Source organism: Salvelinus sp. IW2-2015, linkage group LG4q.1:29, assembly GCF_002910315.2.
Source record: "Salvelinus sp. IW2-2015 linkage group LG4q.1:29, ASM291031v2, whole genome shotgun sequence".
NCBI classification, from domain to species: Eukaryota; Metazoa; Chordata; class Actinopteri; order Salmoniformes; family Salmonidae; genus Salvelinus; species Salvelinus sp. IW2-2015.
The window spans coordinates 26708653-26723224 of NC_036842.1; the positions used below are offsets into that span (position 1 = coordinate 26708653).

General features: G+C 42.6%; 1 protein-coding gene and 1 long non-coding RNA gene across 7 annotated transcripts in view; both read right to left on the reverse strand.

The window, feature by feature from the left end:
- The window catches only part of LOC111961746 (ceramide transfer protein-like), a 58554-nt gene extending 44536 nt beyond the window's left edge, over positions 1 to 14018 (reverse strand). The window contains exons 1-3 of one of the 4 annotated variants that reach the window (XM_023984254.2): positions 13916 to 14018; positions 13280 to 13454; positions 11864 to 11998 (exon numbers count right to left, since the gene is read on the reverse strand). In XM_023984254.2, coding sequence (XP_023840022.1) covers positions 11864 to 11998; positions 13280 to 13396 — 252 coding nt within the window. In that variant the 5' untranslated portion in view covers positions 13397 to 13454; positions 13916 to 14018. Of the gene's footprint in view, positions 1 to 11863; positions 11999 to 13279; positions 13455 to 13559 lie in introns of all 4 variants that reach the window. The other 3 variants (XM_023984256.2, XM_023984253.2, XM_023984255.2) reach the window with 3 other exon arrangements.
- On the reverse strand, positions 1919 to 11857 carry LOC111961748 (uncharacterized). 3 transcript variants are annotated; one of them, XR_002877037.2, is made up of 5 exons: positions 8437 to 11857; positions 6815 to 7132; positions 5439 to 5859; positions 4623 to 4766; positions 1919 to 4499 (listed from the first exon to the last, which is right to left on the reverse strand). It is a non-coding gene; the product is annotated as an uncharacterized lncRNA (long non-coding RNA). The 3 variants fall into 3 exon arrangements; XR_002877036.2 differs by lacking the exon at positions 8437 to 11857 and having other exon boundaries at positions 5439 to 5585; positions 6815 to 8430; XR_002877035.2 differs by lacking the exon at positions 8437 to 11857 and having other exon boundaries at positions 6815 to 8430.
- Positions 14019 to 14572: the final 554 nt, after the last annotated feature.

Genomic DNA, 14572 nt, shown 5'->3' on the forward strand with positions numbered 1-14572 from the left:
CTATATAAAATAAACTTGATTTGATGATGTATATATTTCTTAATTCCATTCTTTTACTTTTAGATGTGTGTATTGTTGTGAATTGTTAGATACTACTGCACCGTTGGAGCTATGAACACAAGCATTTTGCTACACCCACAATAACATCTGCTAAATATGTGTATGCGACCAATCAAATCGATTTGAGCACTCTAAACAGCTGAGTGACATAAGCAAACAATGATAAATCAATGGATAAATTGGAATAAAGACTATTCTTAATACATGATTTAAACCGTGACAGAGGTTCATTTCATTGGAAGATTTTATTTTCATATTTACCACTAAAATATATTTACCACTGCATTTTAAACAAATAGGAGAATGGTTAAATTAGCATAATTTAGAGACCCCCCCACAAAAAAAGTTTGACTTCTGTTGCATTTAGGGGAGCGAACGTCTCATTCAGAGGAGCTGAGCACCCCAATGGCTCCCCTGTAATTCATACCATGCTGATCATTCTGTGGTCTCCGAAAGCCTACATTCAGAAATTAGACCAATACAATGTTAATGAGATGTACTGTTATGCTCTGAGAATAGACTCATTCTATTAGCAGATCTGTCCTGAGTTTGACATTGTAATTTAAACTGTTTAGAATGCTCCTTCCCCTGTCATGTAAATTAAAATTAAATTGTAGGCTTGAGGTGGTGTCTGGGTCGAAGCTTGCTCATGTGTAATGGACTTTCTCTCCCTGGCAATGTCTGTTCAACCAAACTCAGGCATAATGATTTCGGGACAATCCATCATTCTGGTCTGGATCAAGGACATTGTCCACCCTTTCTGGTTATGCTGTAAAACTGCAGACAGAGTGAGGTTCATGGTGACTACTTCATTTACATTGCAAACAACTACAATTCATTGCATCGATATGATAGCTATTTACACAGCAGGCAATATGGTTGAGGAGTCTCTAATGCAATACGTTACTCAGAAACATTCATATCAGATGGAATCCAAGAAACACCTCAAGTTATACAGTATCTTGTTGAGCAGACATAGAAGAATACATATCCAGCCTTTTCTTAGTTAATATCAACTGAAACATTATGCTAGGCTGACTGCCTTCCACACAAGTTGCTTAAGATATTTACTGTACATAGTGGAGGTTGTCATGCTCTCAATGATGCATTCTCAATTAATTTCAGAATCTGTGGAGGTGTGTCTTGCATCACGTGGTCAATGAACATGAATGGGCCTTCGGCTGCAGCCAGCATGACAATCTGGAGGAGAACCGCAACAAAGACCCGATGCAGCAGGGATCTTCGGCACAGTAAGCACTGACCCAAATTGTCTTGAATGCTGAAAAGTATCGAGACGTACTGCAACTTTAGGTGAGAAATCATTGTTCATTCTGCCACATAGCATCCTTCTCCAATAATTCAAATACTTACTAAACTGAATGTATTTACCTTGGAAATCTAAGACTGATGGACATCAAAGGCAAGTCTGTCATAGTTGGCAAGTGGTATAGTCAAATTCCAGAGGCCAGAACCCTTTTTGGTAGCACTTGACTACAACCATCAAATAATCTTGTCTCTATGTCTAAGGACATGGCCAGAAGTACAGCTTTAAGTAGACAACACATGATGCCCTCCTGCAGTTTGCACACCTTTGAACAGGGGAGGACCTGAGATCTCATATGTAAATAAGGGACGTTTGTGTGGGCAAGAAACATGTTTGAGAAACAATATTTGTGCATTCTTTATCTAGCATATAGGCATCATTATTTAACTTTTGGAATGGTATTAGATTTGTTTACTAAACTACTCTATTCCTGGATATTATGCTCCTGAAGGTTTTAACTCCAAATTACCTACCAAATTATCTAACTATCCTGGTGTAAATACAGTATGAAACAAGTCTGGATGATTACACAGATCATGTCAAATAAAGGTTTATTACAGATATTATATAAGAACACAAGATACTCTGTAACCTTCTCAAACTAACAAAGACCACAGTGCAAGTAAAAAAATTAACAATAGCAGTTGTGCAAAAATACCACAAGACAAATAAGATAAAACAAAATAACATTCAGATTAAATACTGATATGGCAAAGTACTGAACTACCATTGCCCTGGGCCCGGTTTCCCAATATTAATGGAACTTAGGTTCATATGAAATTGAGTAATATACCACATTACTTCTTACTAATAGATTTCTTGTTTTGAAATGTTACAAGGCATTTTTTCCCCCAGTAATTTTGGCAAAAAAAATATTTTGGCTGGTAAAAAATCAAAGTTGGGCCTCCCGGGTGGCGCAGTGGTCTAGGGCACTGCATCGCAGTGCTAGCTGCGCCACCAGAGTCTCTGGGTTCGCGCCCAGGCTCTGTCGCAGCCGGCCGCGACCGGGAGGTCCGTGGGGCGACGCACAATTGGCATAGCGTCGTCCGGGTTAGGGAGGGTTTGGCCGGTAGGGATATCCTTGTCTCATCGCGCTCCAGCGACTCCTGTGGCGGGCTGGGCGGCAGTGCGCGCTAACCAAGGGGGCCAGGTACACGGTGTTTCCTCACCGACACATTGGTGCGGCTGGCTTCCGGGCTGGAGGCGCGCTGTGTTAAGAAGCAGTGCGGCTTGGTTGGGTTGTGCTTCGGAGAACGCATGGCTTTCGACCTTCGTCTCTCCCGAGCCCGTACGGGAGTTGTAGCGATGAGACAAGATAGTAATTACTAGCGATTGGATACCACGAAAATTGGGGAGAAAAKGGGATAAAATGTATTAAAAAAATCTAATCTAAGTTGGTTGGTAGATTTATTTAATCTACATGCCACATTGGCTGGTGGGCCAAAAAGTAAATTTTATGCGCTGCTTGCGAGGCAGGTCAGTTTGCATAGCCCACCACTATACATGCACGATCCATATAAAGAAAATATTGCAATAATAGGCTAATGCAAAGCATGTATCAAATTGTTGCTTACTGAAACTCCCAAAGTCCTCCAACCATTATAATAAATATTGATTTTCGCATCTAGGCAACTCCAAAAGCCTGCGGAGGTTGTGAATTATGGACACACAAGATTGCTATAATTTTCTATGCACATCATGATGAAGATGTGTGTTAAATTGGGGCCTACGCCTGCTCCCTACTAGGCGTAGAATCCAAGCCCAGGCATAGTACATAAACTCAGCAAAAAAAGAAACGTCCTCTTACTGTCAACTATGTTTATTTTCATCAAACTTAACATGTGTAAATATTTGTATGAACATAAGATTCAACAACTGAGACATAAACTGAACAAGTTCCACAGACATGTGACGAATAGAAATTGAATAATATGTCCCTGAACAAAGGGGGAGTCAAAATCAAAAGTAACAGTCAGTATCTGGTGTGGACCGCAGCTGCATTAAGTACTACAGTGCATCTCCTCCTCTGCCCTAGCCCTCACCCTCCATTCCAACAGGTCCCAGACATGCTCAATGGGATTGAGATCCGGGCTCTTCGCTGGCCATGGCAGAACACTGACATCACACACAGAACAAGCAGTATGGCTGGTGGCATTGTCATGCTGGAGGGTCATGTCAGGATGAGCCTGTAGGAAGGGTACCACATGAGGGAGGAGGATGTCTTCCCTGTAATGCACAGCGTAGAGATTCCTTGCAATAACAACAAGCTCAGTCCGATGATGCTGTGTTGCCAGTTGTTGTTGCCATCCTGTACCTGTCCTGCAGGTGTGATGTTCGGATGTACCGATCCTGTGCAGGTGTTGTTACACGTAGGTCTGCCACTGCGAGGACGATCAGCTGTCCGTCCTGTCCCCCTGTAGCACTCTTAGGCGTCTCACAGTAGACATAGCAATTTATTACCCTGGCCATATCTGCAGTCCTCATGCCTCCTTGTAGCATGCCCAAGGGACATTCACACAGATGAGCAGGGACCCTGGGCATCTTTCTTTTGGTGTTTTTCAGAGTCAGTAGAAAGGCCTCTTTAGTGTCGTAAGTTTTCATAACTGTGACTTTAATCGCCTAATGTCTGTAAGCTGTTAGTGTCTTAACCGTTCCACAGGTGCATGATCATTAATTGTTTATGGTTCATTGAACAAGCATGGGAAACAGTGTTCAAACCCTTTACAATGAAAATCTGTGAAGTTATTTGAATTTTCACAAATGATCTTTGAAAGACTGCATCCTGAAAAAGGGACGTTTCTTTTTTTGCCGAGTTTAGAAGGGCTTACACCCAAGTGGGGCAACACGTATAATTTTTAAGTCCAGTTTAGTATGAATTTTACGTTGGACGTAGAGTTATGAACCACTTATGACCAACTGGTGCAACCGGTCCCAGGTCAACGGGCATCTCCCGTCAATTTCAGGTAGGTGCACCAGCGAGGTTGTCCTCAGTCTGGGATGTCTGGAGATCCTGGGATAGCCATCTGCAAATCCATTATGTCAAACATCATGCCAAGTGAACAGGTAGCGAACTGCTCCAGCACCTTTCCTCAAAGGACAGCTTTCTCAACCTAGCCTGTATTGATAGGGAATAAAAGGAGGAACAGTTCATTACAGAAAAGTCAAATATTGTGTAAAATGATTTTTGAAATGTTGTGAAACAGGTAAACAGAACCACAGGTGAAAGATTTTCACCAACCTTTATCTGGGTCACCCTCTCCTGTCAGTCAGCCCTCACGGTCTTCCTGATTCTTTCTGCAGCTCTACACCTTGCTCTTCTCCCCCTTCCTCTAGCTCCTCTACCCACAGCAGATGGGAACTAAGGCTCTTCAACACTGGAATCCTACAGAAAAAACATGCAGGGTCAAGTATCACACTTCTACAATTAATACACAACATCTTGATAACCAATGTAGCTAATACAAATGAGCACTTTTATAGATACCAAATGAAATGCAGTAGTTGTTGATAAAATGTTTATCAAATTGAATGTGTAAGATTAGGGTATCCTACATCATATTCTGTTTTACTTTGGTGCACATTTACCACCACTTGTCTTGTTCACATTAGGGTCTATTACATCTAATTATGGGAGCTTTGTTTGTTTTTACTGCAATCTAAAATCAGGCACATTTAGATTGCTAGTTAGTCTAACTAGGTAGCTAGCTCAGGACTACCAGCTAGTTAGAGAATGCAAGGGGCCATACCCAGTATTGGAATCAGAAGGGCAAAGGACTAAACGTTACCAAGCATGCCAAAGCCATGTTATTTTCCATGAATGCAGCACTATGAAAGTCCAAATGCATTGTGATAGCTAGCTAATGTACCAAGACAGCTTGCTAGCTATCGCCAGATTGCTATCTAATTTTTTACCAGGCAGAGAAATTCCAGGTAACAACTTTAGATAAGTTAGCTAGATAGTTATCTATAATAAAGTTAACCATTTGAATTACAAAAAAAAACGTTTTATTACAATCTAAAAATGAGAATTATACCCAGTGTATCACATTTTTACCTGTTCTGAAGACATCAAATAGAATCGATTCATCTTTTCAATCTTGACCGTAGTGGTTATCGCATCCACTTGCAGTGTCGAATTTTCAGCAGCCTAAACTGCGTTCAGAGAGGATGCTGATGTACCATATGATTCCCTGCAGACTACCTATGAGAGAGAGAGGAGGTTTCTTGGAAATTGTGTTCAAATCTAGGTCTCCAAAAACACCTGTACACATAATTACACAGCGCAGCTTTAAGATGGTACACCCCATTCCTATACCACACCTCACACTGGCAGATTGAGTCTAAAATAATGAGAGAAAATGTGTGTCACAGCAGAATGAGACTGCTTTAGTGAGTTGGCAGAGTCATTTAACCCATCTGGCCAGCGCCAGCTCTCTGGAATGGGACTCAATGGAGAAGTGTAATTCAGCTGAAACCTGGTGGGGAGAAAGGACACGATCAGATGCTCAGTTTGGCTGAGAAATCATGTAATAGGCAATGGCACACACACAGCCAATGTGTAGCTGCTGTCCATAACACAAGTTCATTTCTGCAGAACCTCCATCTCCTGTCTTGCGTTGCTCAAAATGATGTATTAGGCAGAGTGAAGATAAGACTACAGAGTCAAGCAACTCAGGACTACGCTCTGTCACACTATCAGGCTGCTTCTTCTGTTCTAGGTTTGGATGTGCATTGTGTATACTAGTGACTGTCCATTCATCAGGGTGTATATTGGTTTCACACACACACGTCTTTGACATTCTAACTACTCATGGAAAAAGGGTCCTGGGGATCAGGGGGGGATCTCTAGGGTGTCTCTATGGTGCTAGGAATGGGAGCCGAGGGGTTACTGAGAAGGCTACTTGGAATGGTCTTCCGGGCCATGGGTAAAACTGGGAGGGTATAGTGGGAAGCAGGGTTAAAATAAACACCTCTGGAGAGGCAGCGTGGACCTCTCAGCTGACAGACACACAAATTATTGAATACTTAGTTACTCTCCTCTAATGTTCTCTCTTTAAGAGCATGGGGCTCCCGAGTGGCGCGGCGGTCTAAGGCACTGCATCTCAGTGCAAGAGGCGTCACTACAGTCTCTGGTTCAAATCTAGGCTGAATCACATCCGGCTGTGATTGGGAGTCCCATAGGGCGGCGCACAATTGGCCCAGCGTCGTCTGGGTTTGGCCGGGGTAGGCCGTCATTGTAAATAAGAATTTGTTCTTAACTGACTCGCCTAGTTTAATAAAGAATAAATAAATACAAATCAATGTACGAAAGAGTCCAGAAACGTCAAAATGACAGGTTTGAGGCTGAGACCTTCGTCACTTCTCTCTTTCCCAAGACAAACTTCCCATCCTGCTTTTGAAGAGGTGCCCCCTGCCCACACATACACTCACCCCTCTGTTCTCACCAACCCCCGCCACCACTCCAGCTTGCGTACGTGTTCCCCACCGTTGAGGGAAGAGCAGCTCTTCTCAAAGCAGCCTGTAAAGCCTCTCTGAGATTTAGAACCAATGTGGAGGGCGACCAAACCACTCTGATCCTGGGAAACCAATCAAAACATTCAGCCCACCACATATCTACATAGATAAACATGACTTCCCTTATTTCTGTATGCTTCTGTGTTTTGGTGCAAACACTGACAAATCCTGAAAGGGTAGATGGATCAGGTCACAGGGGGAAGGAGGAGACTAGAATGGGAGAGACTGACCTAGCTAAATGGGAGAGAGAAGGATTGGACAGGAGAGAGAAAGACAGGACAGGATGGAGAGGGTCATGACATCAGTCACCACAGAACAAAAAAACATATATTCTCCTGTGATATCAGCCCACAGGAAGTTACAAGTGCCAGACCAGAGGAAGAGACCCACTTCCTATTTCAACTAACACTTTCTAACATCTCCCCCCATAGCCTGTCTCTTTTCCTTCCATCCTACCCACCCCTCCACTCTCACACTTTAGAAAACCCCTTCAAATCAACTCTGATTGCCCCTGCTCTTCCTCTCCCTACAATATTACTGAACAACCCAGATTCAGCCATTCCTTGGACATGTTAAACTAATCAAAGAGCTTCCCTCTGCAATAACACCCTAAATGGGCTGGAGGGTTTGAGGTGGGCAAAGAGAAGAATGCTGAATTTACTGACATTGACATCTGCAAATGCTTCTCTTGACCTCTGATTTGCCAGCTTTGCTCAGATAGTATCACTGCTGATGGCCTTGGCTGAGAGAGAGCATCAATCAACAGAGGCTCCCTCCTGTTTCGTCTGTCTCCTAGCCCCTAAGGGGAGGAGAGCTGGAGCTAAATCTGGAGCTAATGATGGATACTAGTGTCATTCTGAGTGGTGAGGCCAAAGGCCTATATTATTCTGTTACACAAATCAGGCAGGGTTCTTGCTGATCTCCAGCCTTTTGAACTGAGGAATTGATCCCTAAATCCCTAAAGAGTGTGCTTAGCTGTAATCATAAGCGGGGTCACTCACACTTTTATTAATGTGCTGGGAATAAACAAATGGACCGTATTAATTCTCAGACCACCCAATGAAAAATAGGCCCAGTTTCAAAAAGACCCATGCATACAGAAGGCCTATGGACAATGCTGCATACTATTTTCATGTTTGCTTTTCTTGTAGGGTTGGGCAGAACCCATATTTTCATACCGTTTCTGTACCATACCAGGGTATACGGTATTATCGAATGAGCAAACAAATACATTTAGGCAACACGAATCTGGATCCAGGAGGGGATTGAATGTCTCTGCAGTAACCAAGAAGCTTAATCTTGACATCTAGCCACTTCACTAGCAAGTTACCAACCAAATGCATACCTGGAGCCCTGACCTGGTTTTAATTTATTTGGCACATCTTCGATTTCTTAGTTATACTTCAATTTAAATTTAAGCAAATGGCATCGCACCCACCAACCCCTGCAAAGAAAATATTATTTTGAAATACAGTATATCTTCCAAGCCAATTTTCTAGTACTGCTATGAAAAGCCAGAGTGGCAATAGAACACGCACCTTCTTTAAACATCAGTCCCGCTGTCTGGTGGACGACCTGTTTGTGTGTAGCCAGGACAGCAGGCTTTATTCTCTTTCACAAACTGGTTGACCCACACACACACACACACACGTCCCCCTTCTGTTCAGTTGTGTTTATGCTTTGAGCAGTCACATTTTAATAGCATTCAGCTGACAGTCTAAATCCACACACAGAGAGACACAGAGAGAGAATGAACTAGAGAGGAAATGCCCATGCTGCAGATCGACAAGGATCTGTGCTATTTGACCACTCAACCGATACACTGGCTCGAGCTTCAGATTTACCACAGACCACACATACAACCACACACCACCAGAGGGAGGGAATAAAAGCGAGACCTATACGGTTCATTTCCCACCAAATCAGCTGAATGGCTGCAGAGCAGCAGCAGAGACTGCAGACAGACTGACAGAAAAACAGAGCAGGGGTTTAAAGCATCGTCAGCCCCATCTGGCTCAGAAGAGGCAGAACGTCCCTCTGAGTTTCTAGCTCTCTTTTCCTGGGTTGTTTCTTTCTCGGTCTTCCTCTGTTTTCTCTGCTTCCCTCGGGACGGACACACAACACACACACTGCTCGAGGTGCTATGAGCTTAAGCGTAATCCTGTGACCTCACATACACACACCTTCCTCTGTCTTGCTGTAACATGATAACATGTCTGTTAACACTGACAAGGAAGTAAAGCCACCTGCATGTTCTAACCTGACTGGTGATCACTGGAGACTGACAATGGGTGTGTATATTTTGCCTGCCGAAACAGCCTCAGGCAAGCAGCCGACACCTCTTCCACTTCAGTGAGAGAGACACTGTGTAACGGAGGAGTGTAAACCTTATTTGGGAGTCTTCAATACAAGAGGAGTTGTAGAGTATGTCAGAGCCACATGCACATGCAATGGCTGATATTAATATACACATATACAGAGACATAGAGAAAGGGACAGACATACAGAGAGAGGGAGGGAGACTGAGTGAAAAAATTGAATAAGTAAGAGAAAGTGTGGGGGGGTGTCTTCATTCCAGACTAAAGGCAATCTGTTCATTTGAAGAGCACTAGATAGTATTCAATCCAGTCACAACAACTTGGAACCCAATTGTCCTTCCTCATGACTCCTGACTGCAAACCATTCTCCACTGCCTGGCTGGTGTGTGTGTGTGTGTCTCATTTGACATTCTAATCAGATTGTGTCTGAGCCAGGGCGCATTTAATAATCCTATGGTTGTTTTTGTTAATTGTTTATGATCAAAGCCATGGAATCTTCAGTTATGGAAAGTACACTCCCCAGGTCTGGAACATGGCCAACATTACAGTGGAAGTTAATATTTACAGTGGTAGAGAATGGATGAAGCTGAATAAATACAGACTGAATAGATTGACAATTCTGACCAGCCTGGGAACAGGTCACTCATTCATCCCGCTGTCTGTGTGTGTGTGTGTCTGTGTGTGTGTGTATATCGGCGGGCAACCGCAGGGTGCATGTGACGAGTCTAGTGCAGTAGTGCCATGGTAGAGGTAAGTTGCATGCTTGCTTACCAGTTGCTTGCATACTCTCGCTTACAGCTCACTGCCCTTGTGGTGAATTGGGGAGCAGCTTCATGCACAAGTCTCAAAGCCAAGACAACGCAGGAGTGCACAAAGCCAAGACAATGCAGGAGTGGCTTCAGGGCAAGTATCTGAATGTCCTTGAGCGGCTCAGCCAGAGCCCGGACTTGAACCTGCTCTAACATCTCTGGAGAGACCTGAAAATATCTGTGCAGCAACGCTCCCCATCCAACCTGACAGAGTTTGAGAGGATCTGCAGAGAAGAATGGGAGAAACTCCTCAAATACAGGTATGCCAAGCTTGTAGCGTCATACCCATGAAGACTCGAGGCTGTAGCTGCTGCCAAAGGTGCTTCAACAAAGTACTGAGTAAAGGGTCTGAATACTTATGTAAATTTGATCTTTTTTAAAATAAATTAGCAAAAATATGGAAAAATGTCAAGGGGTCTGAATGTTTTCCGAAAGCACTGTATATAGCAGTTAATTAATCAGTTACCATGAGAACCCAACCTTTGTCATTCATGTCATTATCCTCCTTATTGTCAGTGAATGACATAACTGGACTGGTCAAATCTATGATAGCTGTCACCTAGCCTTGATCTTATACTGTTAGATCAGTGGTTACTTCAAGGAAGGAAGGATCAGCCTCTCCAGGATAATGTGTGATGATTTTGTCCAATTTGTCACAAAAATGCACTGACAATGGAAAATGTTTGTTGACGTGTCGCTTTATTGAGCCATATTATTTGTGCGGTGATGGGTTGAAATTGCAGCCCCTCTTTTTGTACTGCGGCAATGGGTCAGTTTTATGCGATAACATTTCAACATTTTTATGCAAAAATAGTACAGTGAATGGTCAAATTTGCAAGCCCTCACATAACATGCAGGGAATTGTTGATTTTGCAAACAAAATTGCCATCGCAGAATCCTGGAGAGACTGATGGATAGATGCATTGTGAAAGGATCTGAGTAGGGCTGAGTAGAGCCTAAGTTGATCCCTAGATAAGAGTGTTGTGTTAAAACCAGCAGTCACCTGAGGAGCTACTTACCCTCCAGCAATAAGTCTAAATCAGGAGTTCTGTGGTGTTGTTTTTAAATGAAAACAACAGTATTATGCACTCAACTCTCATTTCTCAGTTGCTTATAAGGAGGGCACATTTTTTATCCAATGCACCTCTCAGAGTTAATATTAAATGGATATCCATGTCAATAGTTGATCCCTCTCTAGCTTGTTACACTGTCCATAAAATACAACTTCCAGATCATTCACATATCCATTCATTCAACTGGTTCTCAACTGGAGTCAGAAATCAATAAGAGCTCAGAAGTATGTGATGGATCTTGATATTGGCAGGGCACCAAGACAAGACACTGTGTTGTAGGTTTGAAGTTGGGTGTCTACACACAGAGAGGACAGCCTTTCTAACACACAGGAACCCTCTCTCATCATTACATTTTGGACACAGACTTAAAAGGATCAATCAGCAATTGCTACATCAATTTTTGGACTTAATGAAATTAATGATATGTACCCATTGATTCTTGAAGAATCATCAGAACCCAAAATATAAGCTTATTTTACTCCAATGTTTGTAAACAAAGTAAATGTAAATTAACACTAAAGCCTCAAAACATGGTTTAAACTATAATGTTGATATCATGGATGGTCAGTACCTGCATCCATAGCTCTGTCTATGAACTTTAGTGGTTACATTTCTCCAGCCCCATCACTCAGCTTTTTGCCGAAACAGTGGCGGGGAGGATGCTTCGTTAATATTTAAACTGCTGATTGGCCCTGTTAGCATCTATAAAGTAGTACAGTAACACAGTATAGTAGTCTACTCTATAGTATTGTTCAGTCAACTCACAGTGATGACAGCCTTGCTGAGACATAGGGACCCTCTGCAGCCAAACTCTCTCTCATCCTGAGACTTGTAGTAGCTCAGAGTGTTGTTCTTCAGAACCACCCAGCGATCCTGCCAGCCGTGGATGTAGTTGGTCCACTGAAGGAGAGGTAAGGGAATGCAAATTAAAAAGTTACTTAGCTATGAGGGAGGGAGGAATTCACAATGTGGTCATGCTATAACGAGGATGCGCACGATATACCTTTTTGCCCTATGTAACGACACATTTTTGGCACAAGTCGGCCACTGCAGTCTGAAAAGGCTAAATGAGACACTTAGATTGGATGTCAATAACCAAATTCAATCACACAATGGTTAGTTGATGAAACACTAGGAAGGTAGAATCATATGATTAACTTAACTTCTAAATTCATATCCGTTTGTTGACTACTGTTTTGATGCAATATTCTACTGTGGCATTCATCTGATGTAATAATCTGTGGCAAGTAAGCACTCACAAGGCTGTATGAAACAGTTAACTACGTAAAGAAAAATCCCATTCATCCATCTAAAACTAATTTATCAGATGTACAGGGCTTACTATGATAACGCAGGTGAGTTTAGCATGATTATGATGTGCAATATCTCAACCTGTTTGGGTTGGCCATTCAGGCCACATAAATAGAATGATCATTCTATTTCTATGGTCAGACAGACTTTAGAATGGCAACCCACACAGCTTTCAATTAGATGCTTACCTAGATAATATTCTGTTTGCTAATGCCTAACGTTAGCGAGCTACCGTTTTGTTAAAGGCTTTCAGAAACCCCCAACCAGAAGCCACGGTCAAGTTAAGATGGGCCAGCTGTCAGCTAGACAGTTTGTGTGCCTGGTTTGGTTACCTTTGTTTGGCTAGCTAGTTTGAAATGTTTTTTTTTTTTTTTACAAACAAAACAAGAGCTCACGCGCTTTGGTTCTTGTTCACAACAGTAGGACTGACACTTTGTCAACCAACACTATCGTTTAATTAGTCCATAACACTACAATAGGCTTATAGGCTATGTTGTTGGCTAATAATATACATAGCGTAATTGCGGTGTATAGCCAGATCCGGGCTCTACGCTACCCTTTTTTACTTGGAACACATCAATTGGGAAAATGTAGGCGCACACAAAACATTTAGGAGCACAAATGTAATACAGTTCATCTTTATTTTCTTCTAGGCGCACCTAAACAATAATTACGGGTCGCACAGTAAAATAGGTAGGCGCATATGTGAGTAAAATGGTCGCACTGTAGAGCCCTGCATATGGCTAGCTAGCTGTCTCTAGCTACCCATCTCAACCACCCAGAGCTAGCTAGCTACGGTAGTTAAAGTTAGCTAACGTTAGCTAGCTAATTAACTAAAGTCAGGTTTGACGTCAGATCAGTTAACGTTACCTTGCTGAGGATTCCACTGTACTCGGCGATTCCAACAACAGGCTGTCCTACTCCCGATTCCGCGGGATCCAAATCTTCATCGGAACCCGAGGAATTCCAGCTCTGGTTATCCGACATTGTTGGTGTTGTCTAGTTAACTAGTTAGCTAGGAAGCGAACGTTAGCTGACAGTCGAGCTAAATGAAAACAAACAACTAACGTTAGCTACAGAAAGTTTAAAAGAATTACAGAGCGCAATAATAGCGTTAAGAAATAACTGTTACACATCTAACGTTACTAACCAGATCTAACGACGTTAACTATAAAATGTCTTAGCTATGTCCTAAAATTATTATTATTAGCTAGTGTTTGTCCAAATTGACTCTTCACCTGGAGGACTGTTTGTGTCACTAGCCTGTAACGTTAGATAAGCTATAACGATAGCAGACTGGCTAGTCAGGTAGGAACTAGCAAGGAATGACTCGCACCCGCCCCTTTATGTTTTCTTCTAGCGGCAAACCTTCCATCCAGCTTGAAATACTCAAAACACTAGCAGCTAGTTGAAATAAAGAGTATCACACTACTAACTGACTTGGTAAATGTAATAAAATCTAGTATTTACTACGACGAAAACATCTTTATATCAGTAAATAATTGCCTTTCTAGCGCATCTGACAGCTACGCCATATTCACGCCTGTCGGATTCGCGCGTGGAAGGGGCGCTGGCTGCTCGGGTGACGTCCCTAAATCCGTTCCCCAAAAAACAAGTAAAAATCTCCTACATATACAGTAAGTAGTACTACGCATTAAGTAGCACGGCATGGCAGGTCATATCCATGATTACATTACATTCTTTCTCATTGACATGAGATCACTGATGGCATAGTCTGTAAGAAACAGTACACCAATATTTACTGATTCCAGTGTATTAGTGTGTTTGTGTTTCAGTAACAACCCATTAGAACAGTACCACTGAGGAAAACTACACCTAAATGTATAATACCCATGTTTTCATATAAAACAGACACTGTGCCATGAGTGGGAAATCAGTGATTTATGTGGGCCCAGGAGTGCCACACACACACACACACACACACACACACACACACACACACACACACACACACACACACACACACACACACACACACACACACACAGCCTACCCACCAACAACATCCCTGACTAAATTCTTAAGGCCCTCCGTCTAAGCGTCAATGACATAACCAAAGCCCACTAAAATCCCAAGTTCTTTTATCTTTTTAGCACACCCCCTTCTTCTCTGTCCCTGCCTTCCCTCCCTTCCTTGCTCTAT